The 26,871-nt window shown below is 41.5% G+C and overlaps 1 protein-coding gene across 5 annotated transcripts in view; it reads right to left on the bottom strand.

The window, feature by feature from the left end:
* WAPL (WAPL cohesin release factor) overlaps positions 1–26,871 on the bottom strand; it is a 106,280-nt gene that overhangs the window by 56,013 nt on the left and 23,396 nt on the right. Inside the window, exons 1-2 of one of the 5 annotated variants that reach the window (XM_069796066.1) lie at positions 19,547–19,919; positions 15,634–16,157 (exon numbers count right to left, since the gene is read on the bottom strand). In XM_069796066.1, the coding sequence (XP_069652167.1) occupies positions 15,634–16,135 (502 nt within the window). In that variant the 5' untranslated portion in view covers positions 16,136–16,157; positions 19,547–19,919. Of the gene's footprint in view, positions 1–15,633; positions 16,158–17,747; positions 18,037–18,696; positions 19,051–19,546; positions 19,920–26,871 lie in introns of those variants that run through there. The other 4 variants (XM_069796062.1, XM_069796065.1, XM_069796064.1 and 1 more) reach the window with 4 other exon arrangements.

Consider the following 26,871-nt stretch of genomic DNA (forward strand, 5'->3'; position numbering starts at 1 on the left):
CTAACAGCTCTTTCTGTACCACAGTAGGACTTCTGTTGCCTTTGTATAAGCTATGCATCATTTTCAGTATGTGCACAAGCAACTCAAAATTCTGAGTTGTCTCTGCAAAGACTCTACAAGCATCAACAAAATATTAGCTGAGAGTGAAAAATGAGATGTAACAATTTATTACAGCATACAAAGTCACTCTTAAACAGCAAGTAAGCGGTAGTTAACCTCCCCCTTCATTTTACGTCTATCAGACACCAAAATTTTAAAACCACCCAGTACTTCAGAAGTCTTGGTAACTGCAACAGGGAGGTTTTTCCATCTCCAATAACAAGTGAGTCTGATGGGAAATGTAACCAGTAAACCATTTACTGTAAACCAGGTAGAAAGTTTGGCTTTAAAACTGGATCATCGTAATGCATTAATGGAAAACTGAGCAGTGACATTTAGAAGAACACTTCCTCGCAGGATACTTTGTCAAGTTACTGTTTTCATCTCATCAGTGGGTCAATAACTGTCAGACTAAAGTTTCTATACCAGAAATTACTGCAAATCGCTTGCTAATTTCCCAAAGGTGTACAACACCAGCAATTCTGATAAATATAGTAATTTTTAAAATCAAGGTTATCTGTACTATTATAGCAGAAGCTAGCATGACTGTAGGAAACATATAATTTTATTTACAGATACAGAAAGCACAGAGAAAATGAGAAAAAGAACTAATTTTGAATTATTAGATATTCTGCAGTTCAAAAGAGCCATGTAATTTCTACTCCCAATTTTCACTGCAGTTAGGCTCTTTCGGGGGTCAAATACCAGAATAAGTCTCCCAAGTAATTTGAGATCAGCAATAACATACAACTATATAAACCACCAGAGAGTCTTTTTTTTTTACAGGTACTAACACAATATTCCTAAGAACCATAACAATCTTCTGTAGTAATCATGACTTGTTTTCTGTTTAAATCTCTAGAACTTAATTACCAGAGTATGAGAACACTAATCGAAATGACTGGCAGGTCTAAATTAAACATTAACTGATGAACACCCACACATTTATACATACCTCTTGCTTCATGTTATGCTCTAGTTTATTTCACTAGCAAGATAGGGATGCCTTAAGTATTGTTGATGTATTAAAAGAAAAACAAACAGTGAAACTTCTACTCTTTCCCACCAAACACATTGAGATGTTTTCACACACACAGAGATGCACACGACCAAACTTAGCAAAGGTATATTTAAGTGATTATGATTATTATTGTCCCAAGTAACCTTTTCAAGATGACCATTAGAGCAAAATTCAAGTTTGTACACTGCAAGATACTCAGTTTATATAAAGATAATAGTTTACACTCCTCTAGATATAGGAAAACATTCAAACAGTGGGAATGTAACAGAGTTCTCAAAATCCCACTCCTTCTTCAGTAATAAACCTTTGCTTTTTCAGTAATGAACCTTTAAACATTAAAAAAATGCACGTCTGGACTTACTATATCATCTTACTGTATCATTTAGACTAGATGGGTATAAAAAGAATATTCTGTTCATATCTTTTTTAAAAAATACGTATGTAATATAAGCACTCACTTAATGCTATTCTATATATCCAACAAAACATAAAATGCCTTGTGGCTACCACGAGTAGCCGTAGTGGGACTACCTCTTGCCTTTTCATTTTTAAGATCATGTACAAAAGGAAGAATGCAATTCTAGACATATATATTTTTTTTTAAGAGAAATTGTTTTTTTTTTTTAGAGATAAGACAACTAAATCCTTCAGCTGGTGATCTCTGATAATTTTGATGTTAAGATGTCTCAGATTTCAACTTTATTTTTTCATTAAGTACCCATAACACATCTCACCCTTATTTTTAAAACATCTTTAAGAAACTAATGTCTACCTGAAAACGCACCCCCCAAATAGCCCTCAGAAGCATTACTATTTCTTCACTGTACTATAATGAGAAAAGGAAGGAGTATCTCCCCACCCAAAAACCATTTAGTTCAATCACAGTAACAATAAAAGACACCATAAAATCACAGACTTGTTGAGATGGTTAAAGGTCTAAGAAAAATTGCAAGGCTTTCAGAAACTGCCAGAGTGGAAAAAAACCCACCTTCTTTTTTTTTAATTGTATGCCATCCATAAAATAAGTGTTTTAAATTGAATGTTATGAAGAAAACCGTGTAAGTTACTAATTGAAGATAGAAAGACAACTTCCAATATGCTTCTTACCTTCATTCTTTAGCTATATATTGTCTTAAAGAACAAAAAAAGGGAAGGCCAATAGTTTTTTCCAGAGCAAAAGCCATGCTAGACCAGTTGAGCAGGACCTCTGGGACTAATTCAAGCTACCTTCTAGTGCAGGCAGTGAACGTAAAAAGGGGACTCTGAGGAAACTCTCTACTCACCTGGCTCAAAAAACTTGACCTCTGGATCGATGATGAAATAAGAAAAAGAAATTGCTAGAAGAACCAAAAAAGAGACCATATGGCAATTTATCTCCACAGTTGGCTAAGTGATTCCAGTCACTTTATATTGTATACAAAATGGCAAAGAAACACAGAGACAAATGCATACAGGTTTTAAAAATGCAAAAACATGAGTAATTCTAAACCTGATCTTTGCCTGTCCCCCACTGCCTGGAGTGGTGTGGAACATATTCATTACTTCTTTCTCACCTCTGGTAATGACAAGTACACATAAGGGGAAGTTACTGGTACAAGCAACAGACAGCTGTGACAGCCACTGACCAACATTATCTGTAAATACAAGGCAGCTTTCTGTGGAACAAGTGACCATGATCCCGGGACCTAGAAATAAGCATCAAGAGACCAAAAAGAACAGGCAAAAAACAGCTGTATCGCCTATAGCTACAACAGGCCAGGAGTCCAGAGCGGCCAAGAAAAGATGCCTAGTATGAGAAACAGTTCAATGTGTAATTAACACAAAGTTTTCCTACTGGCAATTTTGAAAGGAGATACAGGTAGAGAATACTAGAAACTACCTGAAAGTACGTGGGGAGAAGGGAGGAGAAAGTAAATGTCAGGGTGGCGGGTGGGGAGGGCAGGAGCTTAAGAGGTTGCACAAGTGGTCCCCGGAGCCTGAAGTGTTCTTCCAGGATTTGTTACACATCTTGCCAGAGTTGCTCTATTTTCTCAAAGTAGACCTCCTTATCTGTTTGCCTGGACAGCTTCACAGATTCCCCAGAGAATTTTTTTAGACAGCTCAAACTGGTATTTTCTAATATCATCACTGATGACGTATTTACAATATTTACAATAATGAAACTATATTGATATGACTGACTGATCACCTAGCATTACATTTTTAGCATTTGGGTACACATTACAAGAACCATCCTCACTCCTGCTCAAGGCTCACCATAATGGCATTTACCGTTGCATTAACTCAAACTTGGTCAAAAACTGCTCCAGGCAGGGCCTAAAAGCAGTGAGCAGGTCAATGCAGAAAGGGGAAGCCACAGAAACAATTCTTATCATTTCTCACAGGAGATTAAAAGTTTGACGGAGCCTTCTTACTTCAAGAGGAAACACTGAAGTTTGGAGAAAAGATAACCCTCTCTCCATCAACTGCCAAAGCTGCAAGAGTTAATTAACAGTTTCATACCCCGATCCTTAGGGTACAGCATATACCAAGATGGAATCCAAAACAAAGTGAAGGGGAAAAAAATCCTTTAGGAAGCCAAATGCTCTTCTTGGCAAAAAAAAACCAAACAAAAAACAACCATAATCCAAACCAACCATCAAGAAATATATCCTCCAGCCTAGTCCCCATTTCAATTTCATTTCCATCTAACTTACAAGACTAAGTCACTTGGCTCTAAGTCTGAAAACATCATCTTCAGCTCCATAAAAATCAAATCATCATTAACGGTCTAACACTAATTACCTAAAGTCAAACACTATGCTTTTGTTAACAATTCAGTGATAGAGCTGCAGAACCTTACTTGCTATTTTTAAGTTACTTGTAGCATAGAGCAGTCTCTTAGGCTGTGAGAACAATGTCTCAACGTAAATTTCTGTCCTGAACAGATCTGGGGCTCACAGAACAAACAAAGGTCTTTGCCCCACAACTCAACACCACCTCCCCACCCCCCTGCAGCCTCCTCAATGCCAACCTGTTTGACTGGGCAGGAGACAGCACACACTGCAGATCATGCACAGCAACATATGCTGGCTAGCCAGCTTGCTGCTGCCTTTTCAAACGGATTAGGGACCCAGTTATAACCGCATTTTCCTTACCAGCATGCAGACAAGAAAGAGATAAGGGAACAGATGAATCAATTCAACTCAGTTTTTCACTCCACCATTTTTCATGACGCTTGAAATAACACTGTATCTTTGAAATCTCTCCTTACCACTCAAGGTTTGCTAACCAGTTTTGATCAAGTAAAATGTTACTAGGAAATTGAAGAAAACAGAAGGACAGTCAATATTAGCCTTGGTATGCTAAGAAAACATGCTAAGATCTCAAAATATTATCACATACAGAAAATAAATGCTTATTTCTTCTATTTACTCATGGGAGAGTTGCCAGTATTAAATGTTAGCCCTACTAACTTGAACTCCGGGTTAGTTTTCTCTCATTTCTAGCAATTCTTGATGAATGCTAACCAAAGCATCCTCCAAGCTACAAACAAAAGACATATTGCTTTCTATAGCTTTTGTAGCATGAGACCTTATGTTCCTTCATTGTTGTGTAACTAGCTGTAGAAGCCTCCATTTTAAGACCAAAAGGAGAATGATTGATTTACTATACACAGGAAACAAACCTACAAACTTAAGCTAGGTTTCTTTCAGTATTAGCCACAAAAATTCACAGAATTCATTATGAATGTATAGATAATATTAGTCAGAAGCAATGAAATCTTTAAAAGGGTAGGCAGGTGGCATGATACCAATTTTATATTCCCTCTTTATTTCTCTTCAAATAGACACCTGACTACTAAGACAGATGTAAAAGCAAGAAAACGAAACATCAAGGAAAAGAAGGCAGTAAGATTAAACAAACAACAAAAAAAGTGTATCCAGGGTCTTCAGATCCCTCCAGCTACAGAGGGCACATACATTAACAGGCTACAGCTCATGAACAGACCACTGACACAGGATGTAGGAAACAGTTTGTTAAGCTCATTATGAGCTACAACTCTGCCTGATGTTCCTGAACACTCAGCAACATTTCTTTATGGCTCCACTACACCATCACCAATGTTCCCAAGCATAAAGCTACATCACATTACTTTACAACTTGAAGCTGACCAAGCTAAAGGAAAACATGAATCTTTACCAGGTGCTTGTATCACATTCCTCATTTCTGGGAAGAAAGCCCAAATGAGACATACACACAGTGTCTTCTCTGGTTTGGACAGAAAACCAGCAACTGCAGAGAAGCCATGCCTTTCTCCGAATAAGAAAATGCATTTCATTACAGTTTCTCTCTTCTACTCTACATTGGAAATGAAATGTTTTGGTTGGTGAGGAAAAAAGGTTACAGACTGGACTCCTTTGAACCATTTTCTGCCTATGATTGAACAGCTGGGGAACACAGAGAAAAGCTTATGGATATAAAATACACAATTCTAAAAAATGGCAAAATTTACTTAGATCTGTCATTATCCATTGATGGCCATAAGATCGCAAAAAGCAGTGCCTGTTAGCAGGCATAAACATAAGATAAGAAGCGCAAGAGCCTCAGAAGATTAGACTCTTGAGACCAGTTTCACGGGTGACAATCACTAAAATAGCTAAAATTATAGAACTACCACATCCATAGCTATGATTACAAATTCTTAAGTAATTATGGTTCTTTATGCTCTTGGAATCAAAATGAGTTCCCAACAAGTTTGCATGCGGGTTGGATAGACACTATTTGCCTCTTTGCAGATGTTTTAAGTGGCTGCTTCTTTTGCAGAAGAATTCCACAGAAGACCCTGAAGTGATGAGATTTAATTTACTGCCATCACATCCTTGAGAATAGTTTGCTTCTCTTGTTTCCTTTCCAGTGCTCTGGATATCAAAATTCTAAGGCAATTTATATGAAAAGTTTGAATTTATTATTCATTAAGACTACGTACAAAAGTTCTCAATCACATTACATTTCTTCATTTCTGTTAGAGTAGCAACTCTTCTAAACATATAGTTTCTGAGACAGAAGACACCTTTTCTTCTCTCAAATCACCTAGGTGCAGCCTTTTGGTTTGGTAACACAGTGTTCAGCATCTTTAATAAGATGTTCTGCTGCTGCTGCTAGCACAACACCCTGTCATGCTGTGACTCTACCCTGTGAAAGACTGAACTCTAACCACCACATTATTGCCTCTCACCTTGGACCCCTGTAGTAGTAATTCCTTGTAGATGTTTTTCCACTGGGAAAACATGCTACCAGCAGGCATTCTGAAAGGTTGTCTTACACTGGTGCAAAAGCGATACCTCCTGTCAGCCACTGTACCATTTTTTTGTTTGTTTTTTTTTTTAAATCCTCATATTTCAATGGAAATGGAAGCCTTTCACAGGCATGCAGGCTGACATGACCACCTTCCCTCTTGCACAGAAAATATTCACAGAGCTAATCACTTGTCTTTATCTTAGGCACAATTTTTAATGGTATGGGAAGATGTTGGTTTTTGAAGTAATAATCTAGCTGCTTTTCCCCTCTTCTACTTTTTCAGCTAGCAATCATTGTTTTGCCTGATCACTGATCTTTCATTGTATCTTAAGTCACTGCATATCTCAATACCACCTTCATACCAATCTATATACATTTACTTGGCCAAACCACACATAGTGCCGTGTTCAGCACAGCTGCCTTCCCAGCAAAAATTCCGGGAAAACCACCAAATCTCAAAGTTACTAATTTACTCCTTCATTACTAAAGGCATTTCCTCCCCCCAATTAAAATATAGCTAAAAACTAACATAGGTTGCCTGTCATCGGCCATATCCAGCCTCTCGATTTCTATCAAATTAAAGTCCTGTAACCTCCCTTGCACTTCAACTCTTTTTGTTGTCCCAGGTAAGTATTTTTGTCCAAGTTGCATCTATAGTTTCACAGCTGGAATAACTATCATTCCTCCTTCACTCTTCTTTCTAATCTTGCTCAAGACTCTTCTACAACATTCTGAAACCTAATTTAAAGTCTGTTTTTCTTCTGGTGAGTATACACTTACAAAACAAACGTGACTTTTTTTTAACATTGCCTCACATCTGTATCTATCCACATTCATAACAATATAAATCATAATGTGACTCTACAGACACTGATGTTATGCAAAAACCCAATGTAACATATCATGCAGCATGTTATCAATGCCCACACCCAACTTGCATGCAAAGTCCACAACTCTCTCAAACGAAGGAGAAATTGCAGTTTTAGTAAACAATACTAAAACCCCTTCCTGCAGAAAGAAAACTATTTTTTGTTTTCCAGCAAAGAATTAAACTTTGAAGAACTCTACAACACCACAAGCAAGACTACTTGGTTGGAAATCTAAAAATAAAATGGTCCTGAAGAGACGAGAAATTGTGCAACATCAAATCCAATGGTCAGAAGAGAGACTACACTCAGTGTAATATAAGAGTTGTCAGAGCCTGAACTAGCTGTAACATATGTTCACCTCTGATGGTAAGTCCAGTGAAACAGACACATTCTTCCTCACTGGTAGCTCAGAAGGGTATCTTCTGCTCAGAGCAGCAGGAGAAAGCTGATCCAGGAAGCTAACTACTTCCTCTTTGCAGGGAAAACAAGACTAAGTGTCATGGGCAACACAAGAGGCTGGCACATGCCAAAAAAGCTTGTTTTCACCGACTTTTGTAGTGCAAGTCCTTATGAAAAAAGTACTAGAGCATATTATAACACAGCAGCACTAACAACTGTCAAAACAAATGTATCCTTAGGCTAAGTCAGTCTGAATTCAGACACTACTCATAAATATGTTGAAACCCTTTACTGAATACAGTAGCAGTTTCTTAAAAGAAAATATGAGCTAAGTTTGAACTTGAAAAACATTTTCCATACAGTTAATGACATCTGAACAGTTTGAACCTGAAATAGCTTCCTTACCAACTTTTTTCTTTCCTGCATGCTTTGGCCCACTTAAGAGGTATGCACATTAAGAGTTGTTTGTTTTTTTGTTGGTTTTTTTTTTTTTCCTTAGAATCATAGAATCATTTAGTTTGGAAAAGACCTTTAAGACCATCAAGTCCAAATGTTAACCTACCACTGCCATGTCCACCACTAAACCATGTCCCTAAGCACCACACATACACATCTTTCAAATACCTTCAGGGACAGTCACTCCGCCACTTCCCTGAGCAGCCTATTCCAATGCTCGACAACCCTTTTGGTGAAGAAATTTTTCCTAATACCCAACCTAAACTTCCCCTGGCGCAACCTGAGGCCATTTTCCCTTGTCCTATCACTTGTTACCTGGGAGAAGCACTGACTAACTGTTTTGAATGCAAAGTTATTTCAACTTTTTAAACATGAAAGAAGTTAAGAAGCAGTCAATAGTTTGACATTTTAAAAACTAACTGTTTACTGTACAAGTCCATAAAGAAAGAATTATTTTAGAACTATAGATTCCAAAAAAGGTACTGAGAATCTCACTGTTGTTTGGGAAAGGGGAGTTGTAGACTGAGGGAAAAACGGTTTGTGTGCTCTGTACATAGATATATATAGTATGCATTTCCCTGTCATCAGAAAAAATGTTGCAGAAATCAGAAGATTCCTTCCTAAATACTGGGGTCTTTTTGCTGTATTGTGATTTTAGCAAACCAATATCAGTAGTGAAATTTAAACAGAATTTCAGTCATTTCATGTTTTTTAAAAACATCTAAGAAAAAAACCTACAAAATCAAATCTTCAAAGAAGTATCAGAGTAATACCAAAGCAAAAAACAATTGACAACAATTATCACACTAGTTTGAGCCTGGGCTACTGACACAGCAAGAAAATTCTGTGTCGTGTAAGGGCAGAAGAGGTATCTTAAAAAGGGGGAAACATAACAAAAACAACTGAAGAGAGGACTTGTTGATAAACCCCAGCTACCTATATGCCCCAGCTACCTCTATACCCAGCATAACTACTCCCATCTAAACAAACCTCATAACACTGAAATTCTACTGGCATACTTATTTTCTGGCAGACCTCTCCCCTTCTCTGCTATCAGTTTCTTAACACTTTGAGCCAGCCAGAGCACAGCTGCAGTTCTTCTTAATCATGGGTGCTGTCAGCTGTGTCCTAATACAGCCAAGTGCTCAGACCTCATTCAGTTTCCCCCAACTTTTTGCTCCATTTTTACACAGAAAATGACTAAACTGAAATTCTTCCTCAAGAGGTGAATAAATTGTACTCAACAACTCTGCAGAGGAAGAAAGGTAAGATTACTTAGACCTAACTATTATCTTAAATGTCCATATCACAGTTAAACACAAAATAGAAGCTCTAAAACAATTTGAAAGGAATACCCTGGCAAATCTCCTTGTCAAATGTAATTATGTAACAAACTTGCATTTGAGAAGTTGAAACTTAACTCTAAAGATAGGGCTCCCCCACCCACATAATCAGGATGCAGAGGCTTTGCAGACAGATTCACTAAGGTGCTATCAGGATAGTCTGTCGGGAACAGACCTGATGACTTGGAACTATCTTCTTTTCAGGGCAACCATTTTCTGCAAATTACTCTATTCACTCAGTATACTTTTCAAGCAACTAAACCCAACTAGTTTCTGCATATTGGGTCATGAAGCAGTTAAGCACAGTTGTATCCCTTCACTCCTGCCTTGCATAAGCACAAGTTATTAAGAAGGATTGCATTTGCCATTTTGATTTGCAACTGATATGTGCATGAGCCCCAAGTGAAAAATGAAGGCATTAAGAACTACCTAGAAACACAAAAGAACTGAATAGCAAAAACCAGGCAAATTTTTCCTTACAGCACCAAGAGCAAAACTACTTCCAGAACAAAGACTTGTTTGAATACCAGTACATAGTAACAAATGACAAGATGCAGAATAGCTATTTTCAGAATTACTCTGAACATTAGGAGGAAAAAAAAAACCATCAAGTATCACAAATACTTTACATGCAATAATTTGTCCTTTTAATCTTATAAAGCCTCAAAGGCCACTGCCAAGACAATAACCACAAGATCTGTACAAGATCACTACACAGCAGAAAGGAATACTATTCCTACACTGCTCTGTATTCTGAAAAGACATTTTAAGCCATTCTATTTTCTGTTTCTCCACAGCAAGCAAAATATATTTTCAAGAAATAAACTCATAGGCATTAAAACAAATCAGTCTTAATCCATGCCCAATTAAAATATTTCTCAGGTATTTAATGATGCTTTTAACCAATATTTTAACTTTGGATTAACGTAAATAAGTAATATTATTTCATAGTCCACTGCATTGGGTTTGCATGGCAAGGGTTTGGTAGCTGGGAGGGCTGCAGTGGTGGCTTCTGTGAGAAGCTGCTGGAAGCTTCCCCCATGTCTGACAGAGCCAATGCCAGCCGGCTCCGAGATGGACCTGCCGCTGGCCAAGGCTGAGCCCATCAGCAACGGTGGTAGTGCCTCTGGGATAACATATTTAAGAAGGGGAAAAAAGTTCCTGTGGGACAGAAACTGCAGCTTGAGTGAGAAGATGTGAGAGAAACAGCCCTGCAGACCCCCAGGTCAGTGCAGAAGGAGGGGGAGGAGGTGCTCCGGGTGCCGGAGCAGAGATTCCCCTGCAGCCCGTGGGGAAGACCATGGTGAGGCAGGCTGTCCCCCTGCAGTCCAGGGAGGTCCACGGTGGAGCAGATCTCCACCTGCAGCCCGGGGAGGACCCCACGCCAGAGCAGGTGGGTGCCCGAAGGAGGCTGTGACCCCGTGGGAAGCCCGCTCTGAAGCAGGCTCCTGGCAGGACCTGCGGATCTGTGGAGAGAGGAACCCACGCTGGAGCAGGTTTGCTGGCAGGACTTGTGACTCTGCAGGGGACCCACGCTGGAGCAGTTCATGAACTGCAGCCTGTTGGAAAGACCCACACTGGAGAAGTTCTTGGAGGACTGTCTCCCATGGAAGGGACCCCACGCTGGAGCAGTGGAAGAGTGTGATGAGTCCTGCCCCTGAGGAGGAAGGAGCGGCAGAGACAACGTGTGATGAACTGACCCCAATCCCCATTCCCCTGTCTCCCTGTGCCGCTGGTGGGGGAAGAGGTAGAGAATTCAGGAGTGAAGCTGTGCCCGGGAAGAGGAGAGAGGTGGGGGGAGGTGTTTTAAGATTTATTTCTCATGACCCTACTCTGGTTTCACTGGCAATAAATTAAGTTACTTTTCCCCAAGTTGAGTCTGTTTTGCCCATGAAGGTAATTGGCTGAGTGATCTCTCCCTGTCCTTATCTCGACTGACAAACCTTTTGTTACATTTTCTCTCCCCTGTCCAGCTGAGGAGGGGAGTGATAGAGCAGCTTTGGTGGGCACCTGACATCCAGCCAGGGTTAACCCACGACATCAACAAACAGGAACATGATGTGTGCAAAGATGAGAGACATCATCCAACCACCTGAGACACCTCTCAACCAAAGTGCCTTCTTTGATGAACAGCATCAGTATCTTGGACTAGACCCTCCAAGGCTCGAGTTACAGAGCTCTGCACTGTGGCACACAAGTGAAAGACAGCAGGTGATCACAACATCCAGAGTCAAAACGCAAACTCACACACAAGAATGCCCGAAGTAGTATTTCCCTAAACTGAAATAGCCAGAGTAGGGAAAATAGTTACCCAATTTGAAACATATTCATACGCTAATATAATTATGAAATGCCACACAATCTTTTAAAATTCATCAAGCTTTGACTTAAATTTTCATCTGAAAAATCGTACAATGTTAATTTTGACCCAGAAGCTAACATAAATATTCTAAGAACAAAGTTATTAGAAAATTTTTTAAAATTAGCACCTCACAGTTTGCTCTGCAAGGCTGTAAGTGTTTCTGTATTAAAGCTCGTGTATTTAGTGTGAAATGCTGTTTGGGTTTATGCCTTACAGAGTAAGCTTAGCAGTTTAAAAAACAAATAAACAAAACCCCACCAAGATGATTCAGAAATCCAAGTAAATATTGCTTGGTGGTTTTTCACCTTATCCTACTGTAAGACTCTCTCACAAAAGCAGCTCACTGTCTAACTACTAAGTTGTTGCATTTTTCCTTGATATGAATTACCAGTATAATATTTTTCCAATTACATGACTGACTTTCTAGCTACCAAGTCCTCCTACCTTAACAAAAGTAACCTAACAGTAACTATTAATACTGAATAATCTTTTGCTATTTCTAATTTACCTGAACTCCTACTATCTGTAAATTACCTGTTACATACAGGATTACTCATGAACATTCTTCCGACAGTATTAAGTCTTGATCAAGCAACATTAGGGTAAGATTATGAGAAGCCTTCTAGATTAAGAGCTTCTCAAAGCCTTTAAAATGAGATTGCTAGAAGCACTAGCTGAAGGCTATTAGAAAGAAAAAAACAGAAAAAAGAAAAAAAGAGACCAGTAAATCATACCATTTTAAATAAAAGATGCAGATTCTCAATTGTGTTACACAGTTGCACAACTATTAAAACAACCCCCCAAATGGACTGCTATTTAATACCAAACATTAGTTAAAATTAACTGATATTGCATCACCTTCATTTTAATGTCCAAAGAAATGGACATTGAGGCAGGATAATACATTTGGAGCACAGTCAGCTGGCTAAACTGTAGTTCTCAGCTTGCCCATAGCCACGTTAAGTCACAGTTTTCACCTTATTCTAATTCTTAACCTTATTTCACCTAGGTTAAAATTTAAGGTACAATGATGGCACATGCTATCAGGAAGTCTTGACACCTTAATTCATGCACTGTCTAGTCAGTATCAGGACAAGGACTAGCAAATTGCACTTAAAACAAGTTAACAAGCACTTTGACGAACATCAGTACCAATATAGCCTAGTTTCCTATACCTAGAGATACACTGTTTTATGTGGGTTAAGGTTGAGCTCACATTGCAGTGTCTCTCACACTGGGAATATTAATATTGTTCTATCTGCTTGCCTTTTCCCCACTCCCCCCCCCCTCCCCTCGCTTTCTCTCCTCTTCAGAGATAGTAGAGCTTGCTGTCTTAAGGATCTATAAGCCCTTTGAACAGATCTGGTTGAAGCTGGTGGAGTTCAAGAGTCACCAGGAAGGTGAAAATTATTATGGGGAAGAAGAGGACACATAAGCTGTAGAAGTACATACACTATACCTGAGGAGACCACACAACAAGAAACAACCTTTTTATTGTTACTCAGTTTTTCTCCCCTAAGTTCCCTCTTCCCCCATACCCCCACCCCCCAAATCAATAGAATTAACTCTCTCCAGTTCTTAAAGATAACCTTATACTATCAAACTTTATTTAACAGTCAATATAACAAAGAAGCTTTTGAAGTACCTACATTTATACTGGCTGACTATGCGACTATCTCTAATTGCTCAGTGTTCTGAGTGACATACTCAGAGAATTTTTATTTATTTTGGATCAGTCTACACACAAGCATAATAGCTACTTAAACCATCCAAGTTTCACTTACACTAACTGTCCAAAATAAACACGATCACCAAAACTACAGTCTTGGTTTCCTTACTCTTATTTAAAGACCCTCCTAGGATGTTTTGCAAAGACTGATTCTCAGTTGAATTTAATCTCTGAAGAAAGCTATGAAACGGGTTTTTATCTTCATTTGACAAGGTGTAAACAGAATGTCATAGATTCTGAAAGAACAGTATCATCAGATCAAGATCCACCTTGTCCTTCACTACTTCTGGCTGAATTGCAGTCAGTAATAAATATTTTGGGAAAGCATGCAAGAACAGAATTCCTTCAGTAAACTGTTGTTTAAGTAACTTCCCCCTCTGCATCCAGATGACCACCACAATCAACAGCCACTGATGGACTTATGCTTCCTTCCAGAGCTGTATATATTTATGGTATATATAGTATTGTCTAACAAGGAGTTCTAGAATTTAAATAAGCATCAAATTAAAAAGTTTTTCTGCGCTAAATATTGTATTTTATTATTTTCCACAATACTGGAACCAGGAAGCACCAATGAAACTACTGAAGTCTGTTCCTCTTGGCCTTTCATGCACTGTGAATTTTCAGAGCTCTAACACATTTTCTCCCCACAGCTCTCACATTTTCTTTTCCAACCTGAAAAATACTGTTCTAACAAAGCTTTTCTACATGGAAACCATTTCACTATAAAACCTGCTCTGCTACAATCTCTCATTAACAACCAAGGAAACTCATTACTATTTCTTCTCCTTGCAAATATTAGGGGATCAATCTATTCACTCTCTTATGAAAACTGTATTCAAACTTAGCAAAACATAATTGTATTTCCAGACTGAAGGTGGATCATACTTACAGATAAACTGCAGAAAAACCACACAAAAACAACAAATATATCAGCAGCAAAAATAAGAGTAAGATCAAGACAACTACACGTCCCACCACCGTGTCTGTCAAACTACAGTTCAAATCAACATTTCTTGGTTTTTCTTGTATTATATCACTAATAAAGTTATCTTACAAATAACTGAACTATGCATATCTTCCACTATTCAGTATCATCTTGTCCACTGTATTACAACTGAACAAGTCCACTCAAATTTCTGATCCGAGAGTTAACTGTATCTGGGAATTCAAATTTACATAAGTTCTTCTCATTAAAGTTGATTATGATAACCCAGAGCAAGTCGGTAGGTGTCATCTTCATCAAGGTTCATCTAACATGATCTTTTGCCCAATTTTAGAAGCTGTAGTTTAATCAACCCATTATATGAAAACTTCCAATGAGATATAACAACATCTGATCTTGTCTAAGAACGACTTGAACAAAATTACAGTGATGTTCAGCTCCACGGGGTTTGTGAATTTCCTCTCAAAAGCATTAAGATATCTTACAAACACTTCAGAGCCTGAAAACAGCCTCTAAAAGAAGTCTGACATTCTGTTTCATAGGTCTGAAGCTTTTTATGTACACATTGATAAAGATGTGCTAATTAAAAAAAATAACCTACCTTTGTGCAACTGAAGTTCAGAAAATTACTTTTTCCATCCAAGGAATTAAATAAGGCAGGTTGTAAGCTGTATCTGTAACTGCATGGTAGTAACCATGTACCCACACTAAATTGAAGCCAGCAACTTCAGAATAAAACATTCTATTATTACCAACTCACCACTCTCCAAAATACGTTAAAAAAACCCAAACAACAAAACACAAACACACCGAGCTTTAGAAAAGGAAGATTATTATTCCATTCTATTCAAGGCAGACTAACAGACTATGTTGAAGCTAAAGCGCTGTATCTCAATTTGCAGACATAAGGATGAGAGCGCCAAGGATCTGAGACGAATATGTAAAATGCAGAATGCTTCCTGGTGTTTTTAGCTAAATAGAGTATCCTTTACAATTTCTTACAATTAAGAATTAATTACCCCACAGTTTTATTAGAACATTTAACTGACCCCTGAAAACACAAAGTCTAAATGTAGATTAGTAAAAATCAGAGGATAACAGAACTATCTGGACAGCTGAGTAAACGTACCTGCAGTTACAAGTTTAGCACTGCTGCCTTTGCATTCTCCATCTTCCACGTTTTTGCTTGTGCTCTTTTCTTTTGAGAGAGGAACAGTATTGTCAAAAGTTATGCACTTGCTGGATGCAACGTTTTCTCCACTGTCTGGCTGATTAATTCTGCTGTTAGCTTCAAGTAGAGGACTGAAGTCCTCAGACTGGGCAGCTTCACCGGGTTCCAGCTGAGACGAGCTTTTAGCCTGTGACAAATTCTTTGAAGACACAGGAAGAGATTCTTCATCACTGTCAAATCCAAATGGATCCTCTGTTACCTCATCTTCAACTTTGGGTTTTTTAGGAACTTCGGAAATATCTGGTTTGACACTGGGCCTCTTCTGTCCTAATTTGGCCATGAAGGTGGTTTCTCCCCATTTCGTACTAAGGGTGGTCCGTTTGTTGGAAAATACTTCGTCAAACTTGGAACTGCCGTTTCCCCCTTTCCGGCTGTAGGTCTTTCCAAATCGGGATGTCATTTTGGCTCCTGTTTCATATTCTCTGTTGGAAAAGAGAGAAGAAACAAATTCACCAACTTTTTAGTACAAATGATTGCACTTTCACTCTTCATTGGGCCTAAAAGCACCAGGCACGTAAATTTCACAGAAGCAACAGATACATCACCTGCTTCTTTCTAAAGACCAACTCATTTACATGTGAATATCATCAAGTCAAAAGTTTCTGCAATAAGTAATCTATCAACTTAACTCGAAATTCAGTTACTTGCACATTTATAGAACAATGGCACAATGGATCCTTAAGAAAAATCTGCTATTAATACATTATTTTTGGTATTGCTTTGCTCTAATTTTATATTTTTGAGTATAGATGGCACTGCTTTCATGAAACATCAGGAGAAAACTAAACTATTTTCACCACATCTGAACATGCAGCTCTCTGCTAGAGTCCAATAACACAGTAAGGCTTTAAAAAGACTCTTTGTAGTTAAATAAGAAAAACTGTCAAAATATTTCAAGTTGCTATAGATATTCTAAATACTAATTAATCATAAATAACGATGACAACTTCACCCTATGTTCTTCTCGCACACTCAGACTTACTTAGTAAGCATATTATTTGGTAGTATGATGTGGTTTATGCCATCTGCACAGTCATGGTCAAGACTGGTGCATAGCAGTCCCCCATGAGTAAATCTGATTGATCAAGGGACAGAAACAAAAAGACATTTCTCAATCCATTTCTAAGAACATGGAGGACACCTTATGCAGACCAGCATAAACCATTACTTTTTACTGGCTGTTACAACGGTAGCCTGATTCACAGTTTGCTCTCTTAGAAGAATAAAGTTTAAATACAAACAGATTAAATAGGAACACATTTAAACAGTTCCCTGCATGTGTTCTATTCCTACTTTTGTTTAACTCAAGAAGGAAGACAGACCACTTTGTTTCTTTTTCCCAAAACAAATATTTCAACTACTGGACAAACGACAACATAAAAACAAAATTATCATATCTGTTCTGTAAACTAGCATTTCTCCTCTGTTCTTTTTTTTTCTTTTTTTCCCCAAACATGAATAGGAAATTGGCATTCTTTATAGCCAGTCTGAATCTAATCAAGTCCATTTTCCTCTCCGAAATAACACTCCATACTGGAGAAAAGTCTGTGTTAACAAAGGGGAAGCATTTATTTCAGCTATAGAATCAAAGAAATCCAACTTTCAAAGTGTCAACTGCCTTCATATATAGTAAAGTATATGAAAAACAGCACTTGAAATCATCATTAATAAACTTATCACATGATCTATTTGTTCGAGACAACTGTTTTTATCCTTATTCCCCTGAATACGGGGCACACTGTCTTTCTTCCATATTTTAGTTTCCATCTCGGCACTTGCAGTTTCTGAACCTGAAGTGCTAGACTAGCTTCTGTCAAAATCGCCAGACTGGTTTCCAGAAATGTCATTCTATCACTTCGCTCTAGCAAGACTGTCTCACTAATAATAGTCTCCCTTTATCAGACCAGGCCAACCCTCTCTTATCATATGAACCAAGCAATTCATCGGGTCATCTATGTTTGGGCAAATTTTAAGTGAATTAAAAGTATGAAATTTGAACTTCAGAAGTTTACCAGACAGATGGTGTTGCAATGCAGAAGAGATACAGGAACAACCACTTTGAGAAACGCTTCTCCCCAGCAGTTTAGCAGATGGATGGTAAAGGCATGTGTTTATCTACTGACCAGAATTCTGCCATGAAACACCATTCTGCAGACCGCTTCTGGTCGCTCCTAGTAGATGTTACTCTTTAATCCCACCTCCATCCTCTTTTTCCCCGCAGTGTCATGAGCCTCCTCTGCGCTGCTCCAAACACATTGCTGCCAAACTTTTCCTTTTTTTGCTCCCCTGTAAATAGCTCTAATTTCCTATTATCCATCCAACAGTGAAGCTAGAACTTCCCCACATACTTTAGAAAACAGACAGCAAAACAAATCCAACTTACTAGTTTTATTTTGCTGATGCTTCAAAATATTTATAACAGTAACCAAAATATTTTTTAACAGAAGGGCCAGTTTTTAGAGCTATAGAAACTAAAGTGAAATATTAACATCTCAGTTTCTATACAACTATTACAGAAAAAAAAACCCATAAGATCACTTCACTCACCACCAGCATTTTCCTCCCCTAAACCCTGACTCAAGTAAGTATTTCCAACACTACCTTTCCAGCGCCTGCAAAAATAACGGCAGATTTAAATTATGACTTGTGGCTTGCAGTTTTAAAGAGAAAATTCCTGCAGTCAAGAGGACTTCATTTTCAGAAATTAGGTCTCCTCAGTCTGCATTTTCCTATTTTTAAGTTTAAAAATTATGATCGTCTCATAAGGAGTTTTGAAACAAAATGTCAAAACTCAAATAAATATTCAATATGATGTAATCAGGCTGAAAGATGAGCATCAGGAAAAGAGAAATACACTACGCTACAAACCCGTATCTTAGACTGAGATTAAAGATAAGGAAATACATATGTACCTCCTTCCAGGAGAACATCAATGGACCAGGATGTTTAGTCTTTACTTACAATTCTCTCCTGCTTTTCACTCAGTGTGAAATAAAAAACTTGGCCCGTTTCGCTCTGTTTCCACTCCCTGCCTCTCTCTCCTGCATCGTGCTGCAATATTTGGAGCAGTGCAAGAAACGTAAATAAAAGCAAAAACCCGAAACGTAATCCTCCCGCATTTCCCAGGGCTGACTCGGCGGACCAGCTAGGCATAAAAAACCCGGTAACTCCCCAGAAAGCCCATCAGCCATCCCTACTCGTTGCTCCTCTCGACACCGCTCCTCTTACATAATCAAAGGAAAGAAAAATAGGTTAAAGGCGCGGAGGCAGAAGAAGCTGATGAAATCCCACGGTGACAGTTTCTTTTTTCCTCCCTCCCCCTGCGGGGGGGGGGGGGGTGCTAGCGGAACCGGGTCACCCCACCGTGCACGCCTGGCGATTTCTGATGTCATTTCCCTTCCTCCCCAGCCCCCTCCCCCCACCCCGCAGAAAAACCAACCCCCATTACACAAGTCCCCGGCCCGCGGGGCGGCCCGCGGCCAACGGCAGAGCCCGCCGGCACCCGCCGGCCTCGCAGGCCGCACGGCCCCCCGCGCCCCCGCCCCGGCCCCGGCCCGCACTTCACCCCCGGGCAAAGTCCCGCGACTCCCGCCCCGAAAACTTCCCGGCGGGCCGGGGGCGGCCGCGGTCGCGGCCGGTCCCCCAGGCCCCGCCGGGCGGCCGCGGCCGCCGCCCCGGAAGCGGGACGGCGCCGGGGGCAGCGGCCGGGGGGCAGCGGCCGGCGAGCTCCTGCCCGCCGGGGCGCCGGGCCTGCTCCGCGGCCCGCGCAGGCCTCGGGCGCCGGGCGGCCGCCTCCTGGCCCGGCACCTACCTCGGCGTCGGTCGTGGCGGCAGGGGCGGGCGGGCGGGCGACGGGGCCCGGGCGCGGGCCCGGCGCGTTCCGGGCGGCGCCGCGGATGTGGCTCTCGCCGCGGCTTCTGGCCGCCGATCTGCCGCCTGCGAACGGCGCTCGCCGACGGGACACCTCCGCCCCTCCCGCGGCGGCAGCGGCAGCGGCGGCGGCGGCACCCTCCCGGGGTGGCGCGGGCGTTAGGGCCCCCGGCGCCGCCTCCTCCGGCGCCGCTTCCTCCGCGCCGGGATTATCGCCGCTCTCGGGACGGGGCCCGGGACCATCTCTCCGCCATTTGCCCCGCTCCTTCCGTCACTGCGCGTCCCACGCCCGGCCGCCGCCCGCAGCCAATCGCACCCCGCCTTACTCAACCGACCGCGCCGCCGCCGCCGCGCACGCGCTCGCCGCCGCGCGCCCCGCTGACGCCGGCCCGCCCCGCGCGGCGCCCGCTGGGAGCGGTAGTTCGCGGCCCGGCTGCGTGGCGCCGGCGCCGGCGGGCGGGGGGCGAGCGGCCCTGCCGGCACGGGGCGCCGCCAGGACCCCGGCGCGGCCCGCGGGAGCCGGCGGCCGGGCCCGCGCTGCGTTGGGCCCGCGCTGCGTTGGGCCCGCGGGGGCCCCCACCGCTCAGGGCCGGGCCGGGCCGGGCCGGGACCGCCTCGCCGCGGCGGCCTCCGCTCGGGCCCGCGCCCCCGGCGGGGGGACGACGTGCCGCCGCTGCGGTTCTGAAGGCGCGGGGCGGGGTTGGGGGTGGCGGGCACCGGGCCCGCCGCGGGCGGGCCGGCCCGGCCCCCGGCCTCGGCCCAGGCCGCGGCTGGAGGAGAGGGGCCCCGCGCGGGGCCCGGGGTCTCCCGGGGCAGCCCCGGCCCGGCCCGGCCAGAGCAAAGGTCAGCCCCCTCCTGAGGGGTTTGGGAACGCGGCGGGCACTGAACCAGCCCTACGTCGACTCCATTAGAACTTTGTTGAGCCAAGCAGCGGCGGGCAGCCTCACCCAGGGGAAACGAGCCCCCTGCGCTGACGGCAGCTCTGTTCTCGTACTCACGGTGGTTGCACAGTCCCCGGCCTTTACATCCGCTCCGGGGAGGAAACATGCTCGGCGGAGACGTTCCATGAAGTGAGCATAGTGCAGGCCGTGACACCGTGGCTTTCACATGCTCCTACTTCCACAAGCGCTAGCTTATACAAAGCAGTTGCATCCACCCACGTACATTGTATCTACGCACACCTTTGAGACTTTAGTTAATGGCACGCTCTGTGTAGAGTGAAGAAGTACTCCATGGAGATCGTGTCGTACAGCAAGTGTGCACAGGCAACAAACGCTCATCAAATCCACTATGTTACGTTCTCTAAGCAGTATTTCCTAAAATGCTTGTGGAACAGAAAACTAAGGATGCACTACTAGAAAAGCACTGCCTTAAAAAAGAACGTCATACTCACAGGTGTAGTTTGGTAATTTTTCAGAAGAGTGTGGAGCTTAGAAAAAGAAAAAAAAAACCAAACAGAATAAAACTCTACCACCTTGGAAACTAGAATGGTTTCACAACACATGTTATCATACTAGCCATCTGTCGCTCCAGGAGAGGCTTTAAAATACAGGTCCCAAATGCAAGATGAATTAAAAAAAAAAAAAGAGGCCAATTTCACTGCACAGAACAGGTTAGACTTGTCTCGACACTTCTAATTAAGAACCATTACTTTTTTCTTAATTTTACCTTTACTTTACCCAATGCAAAATTACTGGCTTTCAATAAAGAGATGCAAGAGTATGGTTTTGTTTAGTGATCCTCTAAGTAAATCAATTTTTGGCCTTTACCTCGTACCTATTGATGTGTTGGTAGCTTTTAGGTATTACTTCTGAAGAACAAACACACTCTGAATGTGCTCTCTAAAGCCAGTATACAACTGGTGCTAGAGAAAGTGAAGATAGAATAGACTGGGCCTTGTGATGAGATGTATAAGCTTGATTTGCAATACGGTTGAGTTGTGTCTCAAAGAAGGCTTACAAGTTTATCTATATCTAACCACCCGACTCAGTTACTGCGAAGCTACTGAAAACAGGTTACAAATTTTAAAATACACAATTTGAATACAAAAAGTGAGAAGGTTTTTTTTCCCCGTGAGTATTCTTGTATCAGAGCTACTAATTAGCTTGTTTGAACTTCAAAAATAAAGTGGATAGCTAAACCAGCTTGAGTTTTGCATACTATTGCAAGAATCTGAAAGTCTTATTTGGTGACTAACTGATCTGTTAGACAAAGAGGAGAAAACAGTACTGCGAGAGCTCACAATACTTTGAGGCTCTGTGGAGTTCTTTACAACATAAAAAAGGTTTGACCTGAGAACCAGAAAAAGTGAAGAATATGGCCAGAGTAAGGAAGTGACACCAAGGATCTATTTGGAAATAGTTTCTATGTGAATATAAAGTTAAGAGTTGAAATTAAATTAAATACATTTCTAACTTAAAGCCTGGGCTACATAAGTCACTTAAACAGTAATTTAGAGAATTTTGCAGTATAGCGATAGTAATGGATGTAATTTGAAAGCTCTCACACACCCTATACCCCCTAGGCTAGCTTCATATTTCCAACAGTATTTTCAGTCTTTGTAGAATCCTCATACAGATTAGTCTAAAACCCTGCAGAATGATGGTCATGATGGAATTTCACATGGCTAACAGGGGATAAATTAAACTAATTTTTGTGCTGCCTATCCTATTTTGGGTATCAGCAGAAGCCTGTAAGTCTAATAAAACCTTTTACTTAGATGATGGAAAACAAACTTTGTTATGTTCAAGACCAGCAGAGAGGGGCCAACTTTTCTGTACCTAACTTACTTTAGATACTTCTGAAAATTTCACACCTTGTAACTTAATAAGCTTGGCAATTAACATGTTAAGCTTTGCTGTTACCATTTTCATCTGGCTTACCTCAAATATGCAAGTACCGAGACAGAGCAAACAAAAGCCAAATCCCATCTACGTTTGGCAGTAGGTAGGTTTAATTCTCAAAGAGGGTGGAATTCAACAGTCACCTTGTGCTTTATTATTGATAGTTGCCATCTCCCTTCACAAAAAAACCCAAAACAAAACTCAACCACACAAAACCCTTCACAAAAAAAGCATCACATGTAACGCTCCAGTTTGGCATTTGCCTCCATGAGAACAGCAGTGGGAGGTAAGCAGCCATCTTAAAACTTTAGCTATTCCATCTTAAAAACTTTTCTGGGAAAGCCAAAGTGAGTCCTACAGCTTCCTGTTGCACTCCATTACTCCCCCCGCAAGAGAAACTAGCATCTTTGCTATTTATTATAAAGTCAGAAAGCACTGGAAAACACAGCTCAAATACAGCAAAGCTGGAGATAAGATAAATAAAAGTGTAGCAGTTGAAGGAACATGTAAGAAGGACAGAACAGTTACTTGGATACATCACATCTTACCCAGTTCTCTTTTTGAGGTTCTGCACTGAGATCTCTGTGGGAGGAACAACACAGACTTTTCAAAATGAGCTGTAGCCTAGTACGGAGCCTTTCACATAATTCAGTCTTGAGGCAGCCATTAAAACACTTTAAACGGTTTCAGTTTCTTCCAAAAGAAAACTGAGGCAACGCAGTAGGAAAATGGAAGGTTTCCCATGCAGCAGATACTCTGGGGGGAGATGAAGATGGTCATATCCTTCCAGAAGCTGTTAGGAAGGTGCCTCAGTGCTGCCTCATGGACAAGAACTAGCATTTGACAATAATATCAGCTTAAAGTGAGGCTACAAACAGACTTTAAAAGGACCATAGCACTCGGTATCCTTCAAGTACATGAATTAACAGCATAATGCATCCTTGCTCCACTCCTTTTCCTGCAAAAGGTGAATAAGCTCAAGAACCCATTACCCGGCTTCCCTGCAAAGCACTGCCCAAGAAGCAAACAGCAACTCACGGGAAGGCTCTCCCCATTACTCCTCACGCCCAGACTGCTCCCCTCAGAACCATGAAAGCCAGTGGCCCCTCAGTCCACTCAGCATCTCCTCCTCTGCCTCTTCCCCGTTTTTCTGTCTCAGCCTAGTCACTATTTGCCTCCTAAGTTCTCTCCTCCAGCTTCCTATAGTACTTCCTTCCTTGCCTCCTGTCCAGGTGGGAAGGAATGGGGGAGAAGAGGATGTCCGGCTGCTCTTGCTGCACTCACAGCTGCTGCAGTGCTTTCACGTCCCAATTAGTGCCACTTAAAATGCTAAACATTTCAGTGTGCTTTGCTTTTTCTTTGCAAAATGTCAGTCTCCTCCTGTTCCTGTCCTTCAAGTGTCATGCGGCACACATGGGTGAGAGCACTCAGGGCTTTGCCATTTCGCTTCACTGGGGCTAGAATTTCCCCCTTGCTATTTGCATAGCAAAGACGAAGGGAGGGTAAAGAGACACATTAAGTAACTAATTACCATGCTTTAGTCAACTTCTCTGAAACAGCTCTGAAAATAGTCATTTATACATTAGTATCGCTACTAACGCATGCTGGAGGAAGTTCAGCAACACCATTAGCGGCAGCATGGGAGTGGGCGAGAGCAGCTGGGTCGCACCGAGAGCTCCAGTGGCTGGATCAGAGCAGACCATAAAGCAGAACGTACAGAGGTGGGGAGGGAGGGGAGATCTGCAAGCCAGTGTATAGGGAACTATGATTTCTGTGAAGAATATGGCCTTTCTTAGTGAGGTATTTCCAGTGGATAGCATACTGCTTATTTCTGACACTGAACCCTGAGAAGAAAGACTGAAAGGCATTCAAATAGGGGATCTTTATATAGTTTTGGATCCTATTTTTCAGTGTTTGCATCATATTGTAGCTGTCTCCTCATATGAGGTGATGAAACCAAGGCTTTAAGTTTTAGCAACTGAAAGGTTAAAACAAGCACCACTGGACAGAACAAAGGAACACTTACAGGTGTGTAGCAAAGGGCCAGTTCTCTGTGACAAAAAAAGAGTTCCCTGGATCATGGCACTAATGAATCAGACCCAGGAAGCTAGCAGAAAAAGTTGCGCTACTCCACCTTCTCTCCGGCCTGCACACCCACCTGTTGCAATCATGTGAGAGGCAGCATCGTCTCTGCAATGTAAAAGCCTCTGGAAAGACTCGTTTTACTCGATGAACCAACAGTAGTCATTCACCTACAGCTAAATTCTCAGTGGTTGTTCTGAGCAGTTTTTTTCCGTAGGTGATCAGCCTGCAAGTCTACTGGAAAAACCTGTAGTGAAATACTAGTGGGAAAAGCACAAAGTAGCTTTCACCTTGTTATAATTGTCAAGGTCAGAACTTTATTCTGCCATGCAGTTTATCTCAGCAAGCTCTGCTGAGAAAGTAACAACCTGTGCTGTTTCCCATGAAGATTTTACAACATGCTAAGGTGTTTCAGGAAAAAATACTCATTTGCAGTGAGAATGCAGCCTAAGTTTAAAAGCAGCAAGGAAAGTCTAGGTTCTTTGGTCAGGTAAAATTTCCATTGTTTTGTTATGGAATAAAAGGGGCCTGACTCTCTCCAATGCCTGAGATCTGTTACAGCCTTATAGGAGGACCAGATTCAATACCAACCTTATCTTCTCCCTGATGGCTTTTTTTTAATTCTTCTTTTAAGAACTTACTGTTTCACATTATTATTGAATTTCTGTCTGTCTTCATGGCGGCAGCCCTTAAGGAAAGCTACAAAAATACACCAACATAGTGCTTGTTGGGGGAAGAAAAGCATGGGAATGCAACAGGCAATTGGTGTTTTAAATTGTTCTTATAAAGAGATCATTGGTGGGACTGTGATTGTCCTATTCTATTCCTCCTCCAGCAATAGGGTAGCAGCCATTTCTGTTGCTTATTTCGCTAATTTGCTTCCTTCACCAGTTAAAAAGGGCATGTACGTGACCAACACTTACACATTATGTTCCTTTGTCCTCTTAGTTTTGATTATTAGGTTTGTGGGTGGCTCTTACATGCAGACGCTATAATCATTTGGTTCCCTTTTGAGTTTTTATTTACAAGATTTTTGTTTTCACCTTTGTATTTCCCAAGTACTTGTTTCTACTTTTTAGAAAGAGTAGAACTTGGCCAGTAACTAAGCATTTCTACAGCAGTTACAAAACATTAAACCATAGCAATATCAGGTCAAACAATTAAGCTGCTTGTCCTGGTTTTGGCTGGGATAAAGTTAACTTTCTATCTAGTAGCTGGTACAGTGTTAGGTTTTGGGTTCAGCATGAGAAGAATGTTGATAACACGCTGATGTTTTCAGTTGTTGTGAAGTAGTATTTAGACTAAGTAAGTCGAGGATTTCTCAGCTTCTCATGCCCAGCCAGCAAGAAGGCTGGAGGGGCACAAGGAGTTGGGAGGGGACACAGCCAGGACAGCTGACCTGAACTGGCCAAAGGGATATTCCATACCATTATATCTAGTGTATGAACTGGGGCAAGTTGGCCTGGCAGGATCACTGCTCGGGAACTAACTGGGCATCGGTCAGCAGGTGGTGAGCAATTGCATTGTGCATCACTTGTTTTGTATATTCCAATTCTTTTATTAGTATTGTCATTTTATTATTGTTATTATTATCATTATTTGTTTCTTCCTTTCTGGTCTATTAAACTGTTATTAACCCACGAGTTTTACTTTTTTTCCGAATCTCTGCGCCATCCCCACTCACTGAGCGAGCGGCTGCGTGGTGCTTAGTCGCTGGCTGGGGTTAAACCACGACACTGCTGCACTGAGACCAGTATGTGTGGCCTTTGAGGGTTGTGTGCAATGATAGAAAGAACAGCAACATAAACTACAACTGGAAAAGAAAATCCACAGAGAATTAAAACTTGAGGGACTAAAGAGGACTGGATAGATGTGTCCCTGAATGTCACGGCAGAATTAATGCAGTACCTAGCAAATTAAGCTGATAAAATGAAAATTAAAAAAAAAAAATTAATTAAGATTTCCTCATGGGAAGGTAGGAGGCAACAAAATATCAGCTAGTGACTTCATTAGTTTCCTGCCAGAATACAGCCCTGAACACATTACTTTTACCTTTATTCAAATTACAATGCAGCACCATGAAGGAAGCTGCAATGTCTTCTGCCTGTTGCGCAAGACCCTGGTACATCCAGGGCCATACATTGTGCAGTTCTGCAATCCTGTCGGCATTTAACAAGGTTCACTGCATACAATGTAATCATGTTCTGTGAAATGGTCAAAGATCATTCTACAGCATGCAATAGAGACCCCCTTAACGAGTGGTGGCAGAGTACTTCAGAAATTTATTTAAAGAAGATAACAAAAGGCTAAAAACAACCCATGTATTGACTGGTTCTTTAGA

This window comes from Haliaeetus albicilla, chromosome 11 (assembly GCF_947461875.1).
Source record: "Haliaeetus albicilla chromosome 11, bHalAlb1.1, whole genome shotgun sequence".
In the NCBI taxonomy this organism is placed as follows: Eukaryota; Metazoa; Chordata; class Aves; order Accipitriformes; family Accipitridae; genus Haliaeetus; species Haliaeetus albicilla.